This window comes from Leopardus geoffroyi, chromosome B2 (assembly GCF_018350155.1).
Source record: "Leopardus geoffroyi isolate Oge1 chromosome B2, O.geoffroyi_Oge1_pat1.0, whole genome shotgun sequence".
In the NCBI taxonomy this organism is placed as follows: domain Eukaryota; kingdom Metazoa; phylum Chordata; class Mammalia; order Carnivora; family Felidae; genus Leopardus; species Leopardus geoffroyi.
In genome coordinates this window covers 121,323,465-121,342,775 of record NC_059332.1, presented here as the reverse complement: position 1 = coordinate 121,342,775, position 19,311 = coordinate 121,323,465, and the positions used below count along the sequence as shown (strand labels likewise).

At 40.7% G+C, this 19,311-nt stretch overlaps 1 protein-coding gene and 1 long non-coding RNA gene across 2 annotated transcripts in view; one reads left to right on the top strand and one right to left on the bottom strand.

The window, feature by feature from the left end:
• SGK1 (serum/glucocorticoid regulated kinase 1) overlaps positions 1 to 19,311 on the top strand; it is a 113,467-nt gene that overhangs the window by 42,604 nt on the left and 51,552 nt on the right. Inside the window, exon 2 of the mRNA XM_045499703.1 lies at positions 670 to 885. Coding sequence (XP_045355659.1) covers positions 670 to 885 — 216 coding nt within the window. The remainder of the gene's footprint in view (positions 1 to 669; positions 886 to 19,311) is intronic.
• On the bottom strand, positions 5,936 to 8,388 carry LOC123609041. The gene is made up of 2 exons (XR_006717579.1): positions 8,199 to 8,388; positions 5,936 to 7,725 (listed from the first exon to the last, which is right to left on the bottom strand). It is a non-coding gene; the product is annotated as an uncharacterized LOC123609041 (long non-coding RNA).

Genomic DNA, 19,311 nt, shown 5'->3' with positions numbered 1-19,311 from the left:
AATTAAAAAATATTAGAATAGCTTTATATATTCTCTGTGCTTTATAGGAATTCTACATGCAAGCAACAAGTGGTGAGTTTTAGAATTTTGAAAACACTATGAGGTAATTTCGTAACCAGAAGTAACTTCTTTTATAATCAAGGTTTTGCAACAGTGACATATATGTTAATTCATTTAGCAGCAATTGAGCCGTAAGCTCACAATCTTAGGTGAGTATTTCCTCTAGTAAGAATAACTAGCAAAACAAAAATGAAAACAATAAAACAAAACAAAAATGGAAACAAAAAAGAATAACTAGCAATTCACCTTACATATTTGTGAATCCGTCTGTCAGCGTAATCATATTAGTAAGAGTAAAAGTAAAATGTCACCATCTACTGAACACGACATTGTAAAATCTTCATGACGACCTGGGAGGAAGTGCCATTACCCCAATCATCCCCAGAGGGGGAGACAGACTCAGTGAGATGAAATGAGCCGCCAAAAAAACACACACACCTCAAGAGTGATCGGTTAGAACTGACCCATTTGGATGATATTAACACTTGAAAGAGAAATTGTGAGACTGAATTCTCCTTTCATGAGTATCCATCCACCAGATTTCCCACTGGGGTCCCATTAAACATCACAGGGGGGTAAAATGCAATTCTTTTCTTTTGCATGTTGCAGGTACGCAGGTGGATCAAGAGCCCAATGGTCAGTGTGGACAAGCATCAGAGTCCCAGCCTGAAGTACACGGGCCCCTCGGTCATGCACATCCCACCGGGGGAGCCAGATTTTGAGTCTTCCTTGTGTCCGACGTGCCTGGGGGACCACGCTTTCCAAAGAGGTGTTCTCCCTCAGGAGAAGGAGTCGTGTTCATGGGAAACTCAATCCGGGTGTGAAGTAAGTTCAGTTTTGCTCCGGATCCATTACCCTGAAAGGATTCTAGACCTTTATTTTTCTGATATTCATGCCACAGTATGCAAAAAAAAACGAATTCAAAAAAAAAAAACATATTTAATACACATTTCTATAAAGCTTCTGAGGCAGATAGAGAATGTGACCTTTGTTGGCCCATTGTACTAAATTGTTTTAATAGCCTTTATTTATTAGGGAAGTTTTAGCTTCACAACAAAACTGAGTGGAAGGCAGAGAGATTTCTCATGTACCCCCTGCCCCCCACACATGCACAGCCTTCCCCACTATCAACACCTTTCACCAGAGTGGTACATTTGTTACAAATGATGAACCTACATTAACGCATCCTCACCCAAAGGCCATAGTTTACATCAGGGTTTGCTGTTGGTGTTAAGTTTGGGCAACTTTATAACAACCTGTATCCATTATTAGAGTATCCTCTGTGCTCCTCGGGTTCATCCCTCCCTCCTGCCATGCCCTGGCAACCATTGATCTTTTCACTGTCTCCATAGTTTTGCCGTTTCCTGAATGGCATATAGTTGGAGTCCTACAGTAGGTTGTGCTGATTGTAATACTGTTCCAAGATGGATACAGCCATGTTTTGGTCAACTAGAAATCCTTTATAAGCTGTTTGCTCACACAAAGATCAATTGTTATGTAATGCAAAAAAATATGTAACAGTCATCTACAGGTTTGTTGCCTTTATCAAAATACTTATCTCAATATGATTTGACTCACAACAGAGCACTATATAACTCATATTTCCCATTTTCCTAGATGTGGTACTTATATTTTTTATATATACTCCTATTTTTACTAAGACTTATTTTTCCTTGCTTACTCCAAGACTTTTGTTTTTTGTCTTTTAATTCGGTTAATCCAAGAAAGCCAGATAACTGACTTAGCTTGAAGGTTCTAAGATTTCAAAAATTTAAGATTTCATTTTTCGTTTATAACTCAGTGAGGCTTATATTTATTTTGACTTTTTAGACCATTAAATCAAATGCTTATGTCATTTTTATTATCATCTTATTGACATAAATGCAGAAATTAGGAAGACAGAACATGTTGTGACAAAAACAATTAGTTGCAAATGATCTACCAATACATTACTTCAGAACAGCGCATTATAAGATGATAAATGTTAATAGTTCCTCCCTTCTTTTTTTATTTCTCTGGAGGAAAAGTTTTCCAAAGATAAAGGAATCATTTTAACTGCTAAAATAAAATGCTTGATTCCAAGTTCAACTCTAGGATATGCAATGTCTCAGAATCTGTCTCTTGCCCACTTTCTAAGGTTACTGGAAGGATCAAATGAGATAACATATAAAATATTTCCTAGTCTGGAAAGTGCCATGCAAGCAGAAATCATCATTACTTATGCTTGCTGATTTACATATTAGCTAAGCCTGTGAATCTGTAACACTAAATTAGACTTCCGTGACTAGGTTAGTGCTTTGCTGATCTATGAACATTTGTCATGGTGAATTTGTTGTTTTGCTAGACGCTGGCTCAACTCCAGGTTGACCATAAAAGGTAGCAAATAGATTCTAAACGCAAGTATTGGCAATTTTTTTTTTTTTTTCTGCAAAGAGCCAGATAGTAAAAGTCTTAGGCTTTTAAGACCTTTCAGTTGCTGTCATTTCTGTTCAGCTCTGCCCTGTAGGGAAAGCAGCCATAGATAATATACAAATGAATGGGCCTGACTGTGTTCAAATAAAAGTTTTTATTTACAAAAACATGTGGCTGGTCCACCAGCCATAGTTTGCAGACTCTTAGGCTCTTAGAGTCTAAAAGAATTTGCCAACTCCTTAGAGTCTAAAGACCTATTCATAACTTAGAGGTAGAAAGAGGGCTCCAGAAATCCTACACAGAGCACAAAGGCCTAGTACTAAATGTTTACTCGAGGGCCTGGTAGATGCCCCATTTGTTAGGAGCTGGGGCTAGATTAATGAATAAATAGAATTCCATATAAGAGGAAACAATAAACAAAGAGCTGGAAGGAATTTAAAGCCACACTGTGATTCATCCTTTTACTTTATCTGGAATAACAGGTGAATCATTCTCCAGTTTACAAAGGACAACCTGGCTCTGACTTTGCTGAGTTTTTTCTAAGGTCGCCACAAATCAAGAAGACACTTAATATGTTAACAATTTAACAGCGAATCTGTATTTTGGGTTCCTATAGGGATTAAGCCGTGAGACAGTTCCTTGAGGAGGCACCTCGGTCCTTTTAGGAAGTGGCCTTGTGGGATAAGAAGACGGAGAGGCTCTTAGATGCACAGGCCTGGTAGTAAAGAGTCCACGTTGTTTTTCTGACGACTCCTAACGTGGATAATTTGAAGCAAGTCATTAATTCATCCTTCCTTTTCAGTATCCCCTCCTATGAAAATTGAGATTATTCACGCTTGCCATCTGGTCTTTCCTGGATTTTTTTTTAGTAATTTGAGGATGAGATGGGATCTTTAAAAATCTTTCGTAAATGTAAATTTACGTATAAACAGTGTGCTGGGCTCAGGCAACCCACATTCTGATGCCGGCTCTGCCATAAGGTCAATATATGAACTTGAGCCAGTCACAAAAACTCTCAAACATAGGATGAGCCTAACCTCATTAAGCTCTTTTTAGTCTGAAATCCTACGGTTGGGGGTTTGATGCCCTGTAAACGAAAATAAACTCTGTACCTAAAAGGAAAACATAAAACATAGAAAATGAGGTGAGAATGTTTTAAATAAAATAAGAGAATGAATAGAGTACCAGTCCTTTATAAATAATGTGAGCTTTTTCTTCCCGCTGACTTTAAAAATAGTACATTCTAAATGCGACCTTTAATGGCCAAAACTTGGTAAGAGTTACATTGCAGTTAGTTCGTGCCAGGCCTTGCCAATGGTCCAGTTAGCGGCCTTTAGACATATTTCTTCCATGGAAGAAACGAGGATATACATATTGCCAATATATCACCCAGAAGAATAGCCATATTGTGATGTTACTTAGTGTTGTCTAAAATGGACTGTTTACAAATTAAACAGACCTTTCTGGAAATGAGATGGGAAGGTGATAACACTGAGCTATGTAAGCTGTTACTGAATAATGCATGCCAGTGAAACTTAAGTTGTAGCATTTCAGGCTGAAACCCAACTTTTGGGCCGTAAAGAAATGGAAACCAAAGTAGTTTTTCAACGGGTGCATGCCGACCAAACGTATTCACAGACTTTATTCTGTGCCGTCTCTGTCACAGCACCTTCAACATCCAGACCAACTGAGCTGGAAGGAAAGGTGAGCACTGTTTTAGGGTAGGAAGAGGGCAGGAAATCTGGAATTAAGGAAAGCATGGGATTGGATCAAGATGGCAGCCCGAGCACATAATTTCCTCCTTCCTGCCTGCCTTAAATGACAGGAAAACATGCACACACACACACACACACACGCACGTACACATGCACACACACGCACACACACACACGTACACATGGACACATGCACATGCACACACGCACACACATGCATTTTCATTTATAGTCATGAAAACAAGGGAAGAATCTCTGAAAAACATAAGGCAGGTAGGGTTATGACGTCCATGAAGAAAACACAGTCCAAAAGGATCACATCAAAGAACCACTGCAACAGAAGGGAACACTGCAAGCGTAGGTATTCAAAAGGACCCAGTAAATTGGAAAATAAAGATGTGCCAGGCAAAGCCTAATAAAAGGAATATAGTTTTAGCAATATAAATTTCAGACAAAATACAATCAAGGGCAAAAATTTTCAAAAAAAACCCAGAGGAATATTTCACATTGATGAAAGAAATCTGTTAAGATAAAACACTCATGGGGCACCTGGGTGGCTCAGTTGGTTGAGCGTCCAACTTCAGCTCCGGTCAGGATCTCACAGTTCGTGGGTCTGAGCCCTACATCGGGCTCTGCAACGATAGCTTGGAGCCTGCTGTAGATCCTCTGTCTCCCTCTCTCTCTGCCCCTCCCCCGCTTGCTCTCTCTCTCTCTCTCTCTCTCTCTCACACACACACACAAATAAATAAACATTTAAAAAAAGAACATAGGGGCTCCTGGGTGGCTTGGTCGGTTAAGCATCCGACTTCGGTCAGGTCATGATCTCACGGTCCGTGAGTTCGAGCCCCGCGTTGGGCTCTGTGCTGACAGCTCAGAGCCTGGAGCCTGTTTCAGATTCTGTGTCTCCCTCCCTCTCTGCCTCTCCCCTGTTCATGCTCTGTCTCTCTCTGGCTCAAAAATAAATAAACGTTAAAAAAAAATAATAAAAAAAAAAAGAACATTAAACATTCACAAACCTTTTGGCACTTAACAACATAACATGGAGGTCTTTAAGACAACCACTAATGCAAATACAAAGAAAAATTCATGAATTCATGTCATAGAAAGAAATTTTTGCCATACATCTAGAAATTACCATTTCAAGAAGACTAAAAATATGTAAGGATAGATATTTAATAAAACAATTAACCAAATATGATTTATGTAGAGATTTGTAACTAATAAACAAAGAATACACGTTATTTTAAGCATACATGGAACATAAACTGACCAAGAATTAGATCATGAAGCATATCTCATCAAATTCCAAAAAGCAAAAATCACACAGGCCACACGAGCTGATTACAATTTGGTAAAATTAGAAACTAACAATAATATGAGAGCCAATTTCCATCTCTGGCCAATCCTTTCACATAGAGTCCGTAAACACCCTACTATTAACTCTGGGCTTACTTAGAAAAGAAAAAGAGAAATTGAAAACTATTGCTTTAAGTTTATTTAGTTATTTTGAGAGAGAGAGAGAGAGAGAGAGAGCGCACGCGCACGCGCATGAGCGGGGGAAGGGCAGAGAGAGAGAAAAGACAGCACGGGGCCCGATGCAGGACTCCATTCCAGGAACCATGAGATCATGACCTGAGCCGAAATCAGGAGTTGGATGCTTAGCCAACTGAGCCACCCAGGCACCCCAAGAAATTGAACACTATTTTAAGTGCTTATTTCCACCACCGGGAAAATGCAAAATGAAACAATGAAATTCTATTTGCTTTGAATCCATCAGATTATCAAAGGGTTGAAAAGATTAACAATGTCATATTGGGACAAATATGGGCCAAAATGTTGCTGGTAGAATAGTTTTTTGGCCATTTTCCTCTATTTAAAAATTTTAAAATCTCAGACTTTTTAATTTAGCTAATCTATGTGTCCACATCTACCCTAGATATATACTTGCTTTTGTAATACTAGGGACAGGTAAAATGACATCCTTTGTGATATTGGAGATGGTAAAAAAAAAGGGGGGGGGATCATCTGTGGGTAACAAAATTATAAACTCATAGGGAGTTATTGATTAAGGCACATCAACATTGTGGAACAGTACAAAGCTGTTAAAAATGATGTCCCTATGTACTGACATATCCCAAGTTAGAAAGCAAGTTGAAAGTGAATTCTGTGTATAGAATTGTCACATTTATTTTTTAAACTTCATAGTTTTCTCTCAATGTGTGTATGTGTGTGTGTGTTTGTATCTCTGAATGTTTGTGTGTATGCATGTTTATGTGTCTATAAATGCAAGCAAAAAAGATCTGGAAGTATGTTCACCAAACTGAAATGGTGATTACTACCTTCCAGGGATTCAAATTGAGAGATGATGAGGTGGAAAAAAAAAAGGAGTCAAGTACGACTTCAGCCCTGTCTATACTGGTTGAATTTTTCAAGACCTTATTAATATATTACCTTTGGGTTTGGGGAAAACACCATGCCCACCAAGGAGCTTCACCTGTAGAAAGTAAATCGTTACAACTCAGTCCTATTGGTTGGAAGTCATGTACCATGTCAAAGATGGTTTCATAACATAAGACCATTCCATCACAACGAAGAAAGGCTCCCGAAGGAAAATGGAAAACGCATGCTATTTAGGCTTCCACAGAACCTGGCTCACGCTTCTGTTTGTCAGCTATGTTGCCCTGTTTGTATACGTGTCCACTTCCTCTGGAAGCTCCCCGCAGTCGTTAGCTCTAACGTGCGTTCGTCTTCCTTTTTCCTCCAGGCCTTGTGTGCGTGCTGTAAAGCTACCGTGTTCTTTTTTTTTTTTTTCCTCTTTGCCTTCATTAGCTGAAATTAAAATTTTGGCCGTGAAGGTTTTTCAAACATGAGAAAGAGAGACTAAGGCAGAAAACTCTTGCAGCCCCTGCTGGCTGTAAATCACGTGCATTCCAGAAGCACTGCCGCGCCAGGGCTCAGGGCCGATTCTCATTAAGCCTGCCCTCTCATATGGGATAGATTTGGCCGAGTGAGGATTTCCTCCGCCTCCTCTGTCTTTCAACTGAAGGCAGCTCGAAAGGTGCTTAGTCAGCACCCAACAGCTAAAGCCGGGGCGCCGGGCGCTGTTTTTAAGGCCTAGAGAAGTCAGTCCTCCGGCAGGAGCCGTCCAACTTGGAGACGTTATTAACACCTTCCTACCAACACGAGAATTAACATGCAGTCTTTGCCTTTGCCGTGATTCGATACAAGGTCACTGCCGCTTCTTCCTCCTCAGTGAATCACCAAAGACCATAATAGAAGGCACATTTAATTAAGCAGACTTTACACAGCTCCGGGTGGGAGTCTGCCCCAAGAGGCTTGTTCAGTATTTCGGATGCCTTACCTCCGTCTGTTAGGCTCCGGCAGCCGCTGCCGTTACCATTATATTTCTTCTCAAAATTGTTGAGCCGCTTCTTTGAAGCCCAGGAAGCTCGGGATAAAGCGGTCAGCTGGGCAATAGTTTCCATGCCGGCTTACTTTCCTATCGTCTTGAGTTTTTCTGATCCTTCTTAAGAGGAGGCTATAAAAATATATATATACTTAAATCATCCAGATGGCTTTAAAGATTTCTGGTTTCTTTCAATTTACATAGTAAACCTGGTTTTTTTTTTATGAAGGCTTATAGGGAATAAAATAATCGTGGTTCAGATTGCCCTCTTCCCCCAGTTTTCTGCTCTTGGCATGATGTATTACGGTCTCTGAAGGACATATGGTGCTTTCTAAGCTTATCACCCATAATGGTCCTTGTTCTGCACCAAATTTTAAGCCATGTAATCCTTGAGAAGGCACTTATCACATAAAACAAAAGATGAGATGGCTACGGGAGGGACAAGAAAAAGCCTTCTCCCCTCCCCCTTTTATTTTGCTCTGTATCCTTAGAATGTAGTGGAGTAGATGACATTCTACCCAGAAATCCTGGGTTCTACACCCAGCTCTGCCTCTGGCAGGTCACATGACCTTGGGCGTGTTTGCATGGTACTTGATCACACTCACCTGCCAACCCTGGAGAATAAATCAGGGCTGCCCACTTCACAGGGCTGAATGAGAAGATGGGGAGCAAATGAGAAAACAGGTGTAGAACTCTTGAACCACAGGCGCGCCTGGGTGGCTCAGTTGGTGGTGTTTCCTACTCTTGATTTCAGCTCAGGTCGTGGTCCCAGCGTCGGGGGATCAAGCCCTGCGTCCAGCTCCTTGATGAGCATGGAGCCTGCATATGATTCTCTCTCCTTCCCTCTCCCCGTCTCTCCATCTCATGCACTCTCTCTCTCTCTCTCTCCTTCTGCTTCTCTCCCCCAGTTGCATTCTCTCTCTAAAAACAAAAAAACACACAGCAAAACGCAAACAGCATTTGAAATTTTATTAGTTGGCAAACATTCCTAAGTGTAATAAAAGCCGAAAAGACCTTAAAACAAGTAAATCAGTCCTAAGCAAAAGATTCATCACATTTCCAAGCTTTCCTCCTTAAAATTAGTAATAATAACAATAATAAAAGAATACTACCTGGAAAATAATATGTCTTGGGAAACATTAAAAATGACTCGATAAAGGGCAGCCTGGGTGGCTCAGTCGGTTAAGCACGGACTTCAGCTCAGGTCATGATTTCACAGTTGGTGGGTTCGAGCCCCACATTGAGCTCTGTGCTGACAGCACAGAGTTTGGAGCTGGCTTCAGATTCTGTGTCTCCCTCTCTCTCTGCCCCTCCCTGCCTCCTCAGAAATAAATATTAAATTTTTTTTTTAAATGACTCAGTAAGTTGCCCTCCTAGGATAGTGAAAATCCCTATAACTACTCTTACCATTATATATCTGAAATTATTCTAACACTGAGGCAGAATTATAAAAAAGATAGTTTCACCCCCCTCAAAAAAAAAAAAAAACTTGGAATTCTTTTCACTAGAAAGGCAGCACTTTATTTTATTTATTTTATTTATTTTTTAATATATGAAATTTATTGTCAAATTGGTTTCCATACAACACCCAGTGCTCATCCCAAAAGGTGCCCTCCTCAATACCCATCACGCACGCTCCCCTCCCTCCCTCCCCCCATCAACCCTCAGTTTGTTCTCAGTTTTTAACAGTCTCTTATGCTTTGGCTCTCTCCCACTCTAACCTCCTTTTTTTTTTCCTTCCCCTCCCCTCCCCCATGGGCTTCTGTTAAGTTTCTCAGGATCCACATAAGAGTGAAAACATATGGTATCTGTCTTTCTCTGTATGGCTTATTGCACTTAGCATCACACCCTCCAGTTCCATCCATGTTGCTACAAAAGGCCATATTTCATTCTTTCTCATTGCCAAGTAGTATTCCATTGTGTATATAAACCACAATTTCTTTATCCATTCATCAGTTGATGGACATTTAGGCTTTTTTTTCACAATTTGGCTATTGTTGAGAGTGCTGCTATAAACATTGGGGTACAAGTGCCCCTATGCATCAGTACTCCTGTATCCCTTGGGTAAATTCCTAGCAGTGCTATTGCTGGGTCATAGGATAGGTCTATTTTTAATTTTTGGAGGAACCTCCACACTGCTTTCCAGAGCGGCTGCACCAATTTGCATTCTCACCAACAGTGCAAGAGGGTTCCTGTTTCTCCACATCCTCTCCAGCATCTATAGTCTCCTGATTTGTTCATTTTGGCCACTCTGACTAGCGTGAGGTGATATCTGAGTGTGGTTTTGATTTGTATTTCCCTGATGAGGAGTGACGTTGAGCATCTTTTCATGTGCCTGTTGACCATCTGGATGTCTTCTTTAGAGAAGTGTCTATTCATGTTTTCTGCCCATTTCTTCACTGGATTATTTGTTTTTTGGGTGTGGAATTTGATGAGCTCTTTATATTTTGGATACTAGCCCTTTGTCCGATATGTCATTTGCAAATATCTTTTCCCATTCTGTTGGTTGCCTTTTAGTTTTGTTGATTGTTTCCTTTGCTGTGCAGAAGCTTTTTATCTTGATGAGGTCCCAATAGTTCATTTTTGCTTTTAATTCCCTTGCCTTTGGGGATGTGTCAAGTAAGAAATTGCTGCAGCTGAGGTCAGAGAGGTTTTTTCCTGCTTTCTCCTCTAGGGTTTTGATGGTTTCCTGTCTCACATTCAGGTCCTTTATCCATTTTGAGTTTATTTTTGTGAATGGTGTAAGAAAGTGGTCTAGTTTCATTCTTCTGCATTTTGCTGTCCAATTCTCCCAGTACCATTTGTAAAGAGACTGTCCTTTTTCCATTGGATATTCTTTTCTGCTTTGTCAAAGATTAGTTGGCCATACTTTTGTGGGTCTAGTTCTGGGGTTTCTATTCTATTCCATTGGTCTATGTGTCTGTTTTTGTGCTAATACCATGCTGTCTTGATGATGACAGCTTTGTAGTAGAGGCTAAAGTCTGGGATTGTGATGCCTCCTGCTTTGGTCTTCTGCTTCAAAATTACTTTGGCTATTCGGGGCCTTTTGCGGTTCCATATGCATTTTAGGATTGCTTGTTCTAGCTTCGAGAAGAATGCTGGTGCAATTTTGATTGGGATTGCATTGAATGTGTAGATAGCTTTGGGTAGTATTGACATTTTAACAATATTTATTCTTCCAGGCAGCACTTTAAAAAGTGTTTATTTCAGTTGGAGGTATATAAAATAGAGGAAACTATTGTCTTTTCTTTGAATTTTTCAATATTTTTTGCCTTTTGTTCTACAGTAATCTGAAATGTCCTAAGTAACTTCCAATTCAAGCAATTCTCTTTGGCTAAGAGCCAGAGGAAAGATGGTTTTGTTATCCTCTAGCTTCTACTAAGAGCTATCATTTGGCCAAAATTTCCATTTTTAGATTTCATGTCTTTTAGTCCACCTCTTTTCTAACTTTCTTCCATGATTTTCACAATTTATATAAGAATTATAATAGCAGCGTTATTGAGATGTTTAAAAGTCATTCCATTTTTCTTTACATAGCAACAATTTTTTTGATGTGTTCTCTTTCCATTGGTCCCCATCTGTATGTATCTTGCACATGATTATTATACTGTATATATGATAGTTGAAGCTGCCTTTTTCTCACTTAACATTCATTGAGAACATGTATACGTTGAAACTTAAATTTAATAACTATCATTATGATTAACATCCCATCAAATTGATATCATTCTATGTAACCATATACCTACTGTTAGTACTCTCATTTTATTAACTTTCTTTCTCTTTTTGATAAGGCTGCAAGTGATTTTTTTTCCCCTCAATTTGAATAACCTTGGGATAAATTGAACCTAGGATAAATCCCCAGTGATAGAATTTGAAGATAATTATGGTTCTTGTCAAAATACTTATGAGACCGATTTAGAAAGAGTGGCGTCAATCCAGCCTTATATGAACAAACCTATCCCACTAGTACATCATCCCTTGAAGGTAGTGGCATATTTTAATTTTTGTTAATTTAATTAAATGAGACTTCAGCGATGCGACATGCTTTTCTTTGATTACCAAAAAATTAAGGAATTTCTCCATTTTAAAATTTATTGCTAGTAATTCAACATGGGAATTATTTCATTCAACCCTTGCCTCTTTATCTGTTGCAATTTTGTGTTAATTTTCATCAACTTAAATGAATTATTTTTACGTGGATACAAAGTCTCTTTTAATCCTACCTGTGGCAGATTTTTTCCCTGTCTGAGCCTTGAGTATTATCTTCTCCAAAAGGTCTACTTTTTGTACTATGCGAGCTTGATGTCTACGTTAGCTTGAAGCTAAAATATTCACACTCTTCCTTCAGAAGAGGTACTGAGCAAGGCCCTGTTGCCACCAGAAGGGTTGCATGTGAGACAATGCCAGGTCCTAGCCAAGGATGGCTTTCTGTCTGTTCCATGTGCACATTTTTTTTTTTTTAACGTTTATTTATTTTTTTGGGACAGAGAGAGACAGAGCATGAACGGGGGAGGGGCAGAGAGAGAGGGAGACACAGAATCGGAAACAGGCTCCAGGCTCTGAGCCATCAGCCCAGAGCCCGACGCGGGGCTCGAACTCACGGACCGCGAGATCGTGACCTGGCTGAAGTCGGACGCTTAACCGACTGCGCCACCCAGGCGCCCCCCATGTGCACATTTTGTAGCTGGCCAGACAGCTTGATAACCAGGGAGCTGGCTCCTCCTTTTCCAAGAGTACTTATGTGTTTGCAGCCCATGTTTCCAGGGTTCTTGGAACCAGGAGGCCACCTCCATCCAATTGAGGGCTCCTTTTCTCTCCCAGAGGCAAAGACCGAGGCCCTAGAGGGGAATTCTCTCAGGATCCAGGGCACAGAAGGAGGCAGCATGGACTCCAGGTCTCCCACTCTCCCCTCTAGGCACTGATCGAAGGACTGTTTATCCACAACTTGGCCCAGTCCTCTGCTGTGTTTCAAGATGTGATTCAAGTCACAAAAATTAAATTTGAGAGATGAAACGTTGGGGTAAAGTAAGTTGATGCCTGAACCCATGGCAGTCTTCGTTTGTATCACCCAAACTCTCCCATGAGTTACATCCTACTAGTATGCCTCTTTCCCCGGTGAGAAGTCTGGAAATGGATTAGGGAATCCAACCAGGCTGCATAGGACATAAAATATTCCAGGAAAGTTCCTCCCTGCCTTCTCCTGGAAATCTCTAGGCAGTGCTTACACTTACCCTTGGGTTGGAGCATATTTTGTTGGCTCTCGTATGTAACCAAATCTTTCCTGCTTCTAATTAAACTTATTCCTTTTAGTATAGTCCTTCCCAGAAACCATATGGCTATTTTCCACTAAAATAATATCCCTTCGTAGTAGTAGTTTGGAGACTTTGAAAATGTTAAAAGAAGACTTTTTATAAACTACTAAAAACTTACAGGCAAGAGCAAAATTTAGGGAAATAAAGCAAAGTTTAATTGTATGCCATTTGATTTTTTGCCATTCTTTCTCTTTTTCCTCAAAGTCTGTGCTACATTTTCCTTGGATGACTTATTGAAATGATAGAATTTAATCTATTAAGTAGCATCCCTATAGCGTAAACAATGCCATCAAGAACAAATTAAACAAGAAATGAAGGATTGGGGGAAAGAGTTTATGATAATTTCTTAAAGCAGTGTGACAATTCTAAAATTTACCTTTGGGAGCCTGAAGACTCATCTTGTAAACAAAGAAAAAGGAAGTAAAAATGATCACTATCACCTTGATATTTCCTATTCACAAAAGGTAAATTTCTCCTCGTCCATTCTGCTTACAGAGAGCCTCGGATGAATACTTCAATGTGCCAAGACACGCATTTGCCCACGGTGTTTGGGATAAATAAGTCATTTTATTTTCACTTGTCACTGATTTTAGAACCCCTTGTCTTTGTGAGCTAGTAAATAAGTCAATCTATTTCTAGGCAAGACTCTAGCAAAGCTCAATTTGGGTGACATCATCTCTTGAGAGAATCGTGACAACCAGCCAAGTACACTGATATGATGTAAGTGACTCAGCTCTATTCCACAAGAAGATTAAACTTTTCTTATCGACCTTGAGTAGCAGACATTGGCCTAACAACATATTAAAACTCCCTTTGAAGTCAAGCCAAACTCCACAGCTTGCTATCTATAATTTTAATTTACTTTTCCAGTGTCCATCAGCCTTGATAACTGTAAATACGTAATTCTGTTCTCAAATCACTCCCCTTTTAGGCTGATAGGTTGTTTTCCCTTTGACGTGATTATAAAATGACCATTTCAGGAGATTCACCTACAGTTCTCTTTGAGGGAAAATGCAACCCTGGCTGGGCTGGATGAGTAGCAGTTGGGTGGCTTCCTAGATAAGTCATAGGGAGCAGGGGTTATAAGTCTTTGTAGATCAGAAAATGCTAAATGCGTTAATTTGGTGGTACCAAAGAAAAGGAAAGAGAAGTTAATGACCCTTGAGTTCTCTTTTTGGCTTACAATTGCGTGTATCAGCAGCACTGAGTTATTTTTTGAAAACCATCAGTCTGACACCAGCATGATGGCAGACCTTTCGGGTAGCAACCACCTATGCAAAATGGTGACGGGGACACCAGAATGCCAAATCCCCTCCTACAACATAGCCTTGGTTTGTTCTCTCAACTAGCGTTTGTAGAGAGTTTAGACCAGGCAGTTAGTATCCTGTGCAGTGTTTTCAGGAGAGGGGGGAAATACTGACAAGTAACCAGGCAGTTATAATCATTGGGATACATGACACCAGAGGGGAATGTATAGATTGCTCATAAGAGGGTCCCGTAGCTGACTACGTGGGGATCGATGAAGCCTTCCCAGCAGAACACTACTCTCAACTAAGAGGTGAAGAATGAGTAAATTAGTGAGGTAGGGAAGGATGGGGATAGGAAGCCAGGCAGATGGGACCAATAACCAAAAACCTGGAGGACTTAAGTAACACAGTAAAATTGAAACAAGGAAAATAAAACTGAACTGGAAAACAAGAGTCCAGGTCATTAAGGCTTTTCGCAAGGCGTTTAAAATAATTTCTGTACTATCCTTGGGAAACAAAGATCCATTTACATGTTTCAATCACAACAAAGTGTTATCATAGGCATAAAGAATGGACAGGAGAGAGTCAAATTCCAGAAATTCTTTTGGAGATTCAGGGCCTAGGATTAAGGTTTATGGCTCTAACCCTGGTAAGGACAAATGTGCTTGAGATTTAATACAATCAGCTGGGTTCTTGTTTTTACAAAGAGTAACAAGGATTTCAGATTTGGGAAAGGGTGATATTAACCAAAGAGCTCTCGTTACGGATATGGGGGCAAAATGACTTAAAAAGGGGGTGTGAACTCAAGAGCAACCTTTGTGGTTCGCTAAGTTGGTCATTATTTAGTGACAAAAGAGAAAAGGTAGAATTAGTGTGTCGAACTGAGAAACTTCCACAAGGATGGCAGTTGTGGTAGAGAGGGGAATACAGAGAGAGAAGAAATAACCTGGGTGTGATACGAACAATCCCAGGCTATATACTCCATTTGGTGTTGGATGTGAGAAATCCAAAATCGTCTTGAAGAGGCAGAGCCTACTGCGATCAGCGTCCGGGAGTTCTCTCTGTTAGGGTGGCTTGTACAGGAGTAAGCAAACAGCTGTAAAAGGTGGAGGAGAACAGGTGTCTCTAAGGTGCTCCTGCTTCGGTGTCATCAGTCTCTGGGGAGATGACATGATTGGCCGCCCCTGTATCAATGTTGAGTGTGGTCTGAGCTACAATCTCCTGGCATCAAAGACTGAATTTGTGCGGATCTATTTATATTCTCTCACCTAATCTGGCCTAGACTAATAGAACAAATTTTCAATAGACTTGGAGGGTTAACCTAGCTGAGCTCCCGTGGGCTGGAACGAGGGGCCTTGGCCTTTAGCACAATGCTGCAATCAGCTACACTCATCAGACCCATAGCTTTCCATACACATGAGGGAAAAAAATAACAGAATTTGAAGAAATGGTTTTTTTAAGTGAGTTTTAGTCCCTGAAGGATGCAAAAGTTCCAATTTTCTTTGTAAGTGAAATAATAACAGCTGTAAGAATTCGACTGCTTATCAAAGACAGAGGCAAAAGTCATAAGGCTTTATTGCATGGATTAAGTCTAAAAGCTGTATGTACTTTCATGAAGCCTCCTAATGGATTGGTAATGGTTATTATGGATGATAATATTTATTTAGACAAGTTAGAAATACCAAGTTCAAAAGACATTTAAAGCAAAAATGGCATAGACTATTTCACAAATGCACAGACTGAAATTATCTGTAATTTCAGTGAATGGCATAAATTGTATGACACAGAGTTGGCTCTGGCTTTCGTTTTCATGGTAAGGACAGCTTGTAAATCAGTGACATTGACTCATGGGTCTCAGGCACGGTGTGCATCAATCAAGCACCTGCTTTCCCAATCCGTCAAGTTACATTCGTAACTGAACACAAATAACAATATTAAACCGCAGTCATCCAAATTAATCTTTCAGTATGGAAAGGAGGTGCATGTTTAAGCTAATAGGGTTCATTTCCTCCTTGTGGTGTATCTCATGCACTGAATTCATAAAAATGGTGCTGTTTCTTTCTGCTGAATATCTCAGAGGTCAACGCTATTTTGGGTTCTGTGTTTGTGGCTTTGTGTGGGCCATATATAGGTAAATTTTACAAAAGGCCACAGCAGATGTGACTTTGAGCTGAGGCCATGTGACAAGCAACAGCATGCTGCGTAACCTCACTTTGGGGAAATCCAAGCTTCGGAGTGGCCACACAGGATGTTTCATCAAAAGAGGGATTTTCCCCTCTGCTCTGGGATGCATTGCTTCCTTCCCCTTCCTCAACTCTGTAGTGCACAAACATTCTCAAAGCGGCTAACAATTTGTCCTGTCATGGGTGACCGTGCTGGGGGATGGGATGGTGGAGATAGAGAATGGGGCGGGGGGTGGTTAGTTCGAGCTCCGGGGTTTAAAAGGAACAGTAAGAACAAAGCTTTGAAATGTGCTGGTCAGCCCATCACATCTCTGGGCTTGCTACTTGATATTATCCAATACTAAAAAAAAAAAAAAAAAAAAAACACTGGCTCACAAATGCATCAAACATCATTTTGGAGTTCTCAGTTCAAAGCCCTGTTCCAACACCATCAGTGTCTTTGAGTTCCCCTGTCTGTAAATGGATACTGATACAGATACTCAACAGGGTTGCTGTGAGGTTTAAATGAGAGAATGTATGGACATTTGCTGCTTCCCTCCTCCCCCAAACAGGTCTACACCATGAAATTATATGGTTCTGAAACACATGTAATGTGCCCATCTACTCCTTCCCTTTACCTTATAATTTGTATCCATTGGATACCATACTCACTAATCAGAAGCCTATGTCCTATGTATTTTTGTTCAGCAAAAAGCCAGTTAAAAGAGGAAGAAGAGATCACTAAGCAAGTACATCATTGAATGAACTTGTGTCAGTGTAACTCCTATAGACAAATGAGCTTTTCATTAGTCAAGGTATTTTGTCAACTTATTTCCGGTCTCCGTTGTTACGTCAGTCTCTGAATCTCTTGAGCTAACCTCGTGAGGAAAATGGAAGAAAGATCTTCAAGTGTGCCTTTCTCTAGGGCAAAACTTTTGGGATTCTGTGTCTCACCTGTAAAGACAAAAATGGAATAGAGTATGAAAAACAGAAATGAAAGTGATCTATATATTGATGGACATCATCTTGAGCTTTCTGAGAATATCCCAGACAGTACAATTCCTTCATGCAGGGTTAATGAATAGTATAGATTAGAAAATTACTAGCGATTGAATTTCTTCAAGGACTGTACTTTAAAACTGTAAATTACCGTGAAAATAGCAAGGCTATAACTTGGTAGGTAATGAATTGCCCCAGTTACAGTTTTTATAATTTACTGTTAATATGCCTCCATTCAGGCAATTTCGAAGTGAAACTTAATCCTTAGTATATTACAGAGGGCGTATATTCTTTAGTATTCTCATAGGAATTCATTAGAATTGATTCTATGTTTCCTGCATCAGAAGGCAGAAGCTAAATCGGGAAATGTATTGGTGACAATGCTTTTAAGTGTTTTTTATTTGGAAGACATGAGGCTCTTGCTGAGGTTTTTCATCACGAGTTGAAATATCTATTCAGACTGCCACTGCATTCCAGTTCACAGTTGAGGACAGATTACTGTTGTGAATATATAAAAACCTGCAAATGTTTGAAGTCTTATAAAGCGGGGTTGGATAAATTTCAGATGGTCCAAACAGCTCCACTGTCGGCCCAGACCACCTGTTTTCCTCACGTGCGTTCCTTATTTCAAAATCTCATTTCGGCACCAACAGTCCATGCCGCCACGTTCCCCAAAGGGTCCTCCTGCTCAAACTCTGGGGTTCCTGACTACCAGCGCTGTGCAATCACTTCCTCTCACTCAGGACCTCCTCTGCTCTGTCCTTTTTCTCACGCAGCAACACCATGACCCCCCTGGCTTCTCCTTTCCACAGCCTCCTCTCGGACATCCATCGGCAAGCTCCATTAAATCACTAAAGTTTTCCTCAGAAGCCTCCCTCTACCTTCTCGTCTTATTCTGTCAGATCGGAATACATACCACATACTAAGCAGAGTTTGTTGGCCAAGTGCGTTTCGAAAAGGCCAGGTTAGACGTCCCAGAGACTTCATTTGGGCAATGTGCTCTGTGAACCCCCGCCCCCCCGCCCCCGAAGGAAGAGCCTGACCTTCCCCACATACATTGGATCCAACACGTTTTTTAAAGAAACATCTTCAGGAAAATGCTGCCTTACTTGAACTTTGGCTTTGTACTAAAGGTGACACATCTTCTCTGATGCCCTCAAGCATTAATGGCTCCTCCAGCCTCCTCTGTCTGGAGGCCAAGAGCTTGGCCGGCCCACTCTAACTTACCCTTCAAGAACTTCACCGGCTCTCCTCAGCCAGGCCCTTCGTTGTCATCATCTACTGACCTCCAAGACGCTTCTGGCTCGTCTGTAACCACTTTGGTGCCTGATGTAAGAATTTTCCTCTCTACTCCTTCACGAACATTCCCTCTGGGCAAATCCAACATTCACACTCACGATTCAGCTAGCGCTAACAACAATGATGGCACCAGTGATAACCAACTTGTCATTTCTGGATATCTACCGAACGCTGAGCACCTTAACACTCCACATGCATTATTTCATCTCCACAACCATCTCCTTTCTCGCAGACTCTGCCATGCCCTTTTCCTACGTGATGCCCTCCAGGCATTGCCTTGCAAGGCGGCTTCTTGTCACGAGGGCCTCATCAGTCTCTGCTGAAGCCGTACATTGTACCAGAACTTTCTATAGTGTGCTTAATGCAGGGTGGACCCAACAAGCTGTGCATAGTGTGTAGGTAGCTTACAGCAAGGGTGACACTGGCTTCATTTGCTGGCAGGATTATTAAGCACATTTGGAATCGTTTAGGAGGTCATCTTTGGGTGCAGCTTCTTCCCAACATCGGCTGTCATCAAGCAACATGTTCTCTCTCTCTCCTAGAGCCAGCGTCAAATGTTTGCTGTCATTCCATGTTCTTCAGTAGTCCTTTCTCTGCGTGCCCAGCATGTATTCTATAAAATCACAAGCCGATGTGATGTGAGGATTGGAAGGGCCCACAAAATTCATACAGGCCAACCCCTTCATTTTACAGATA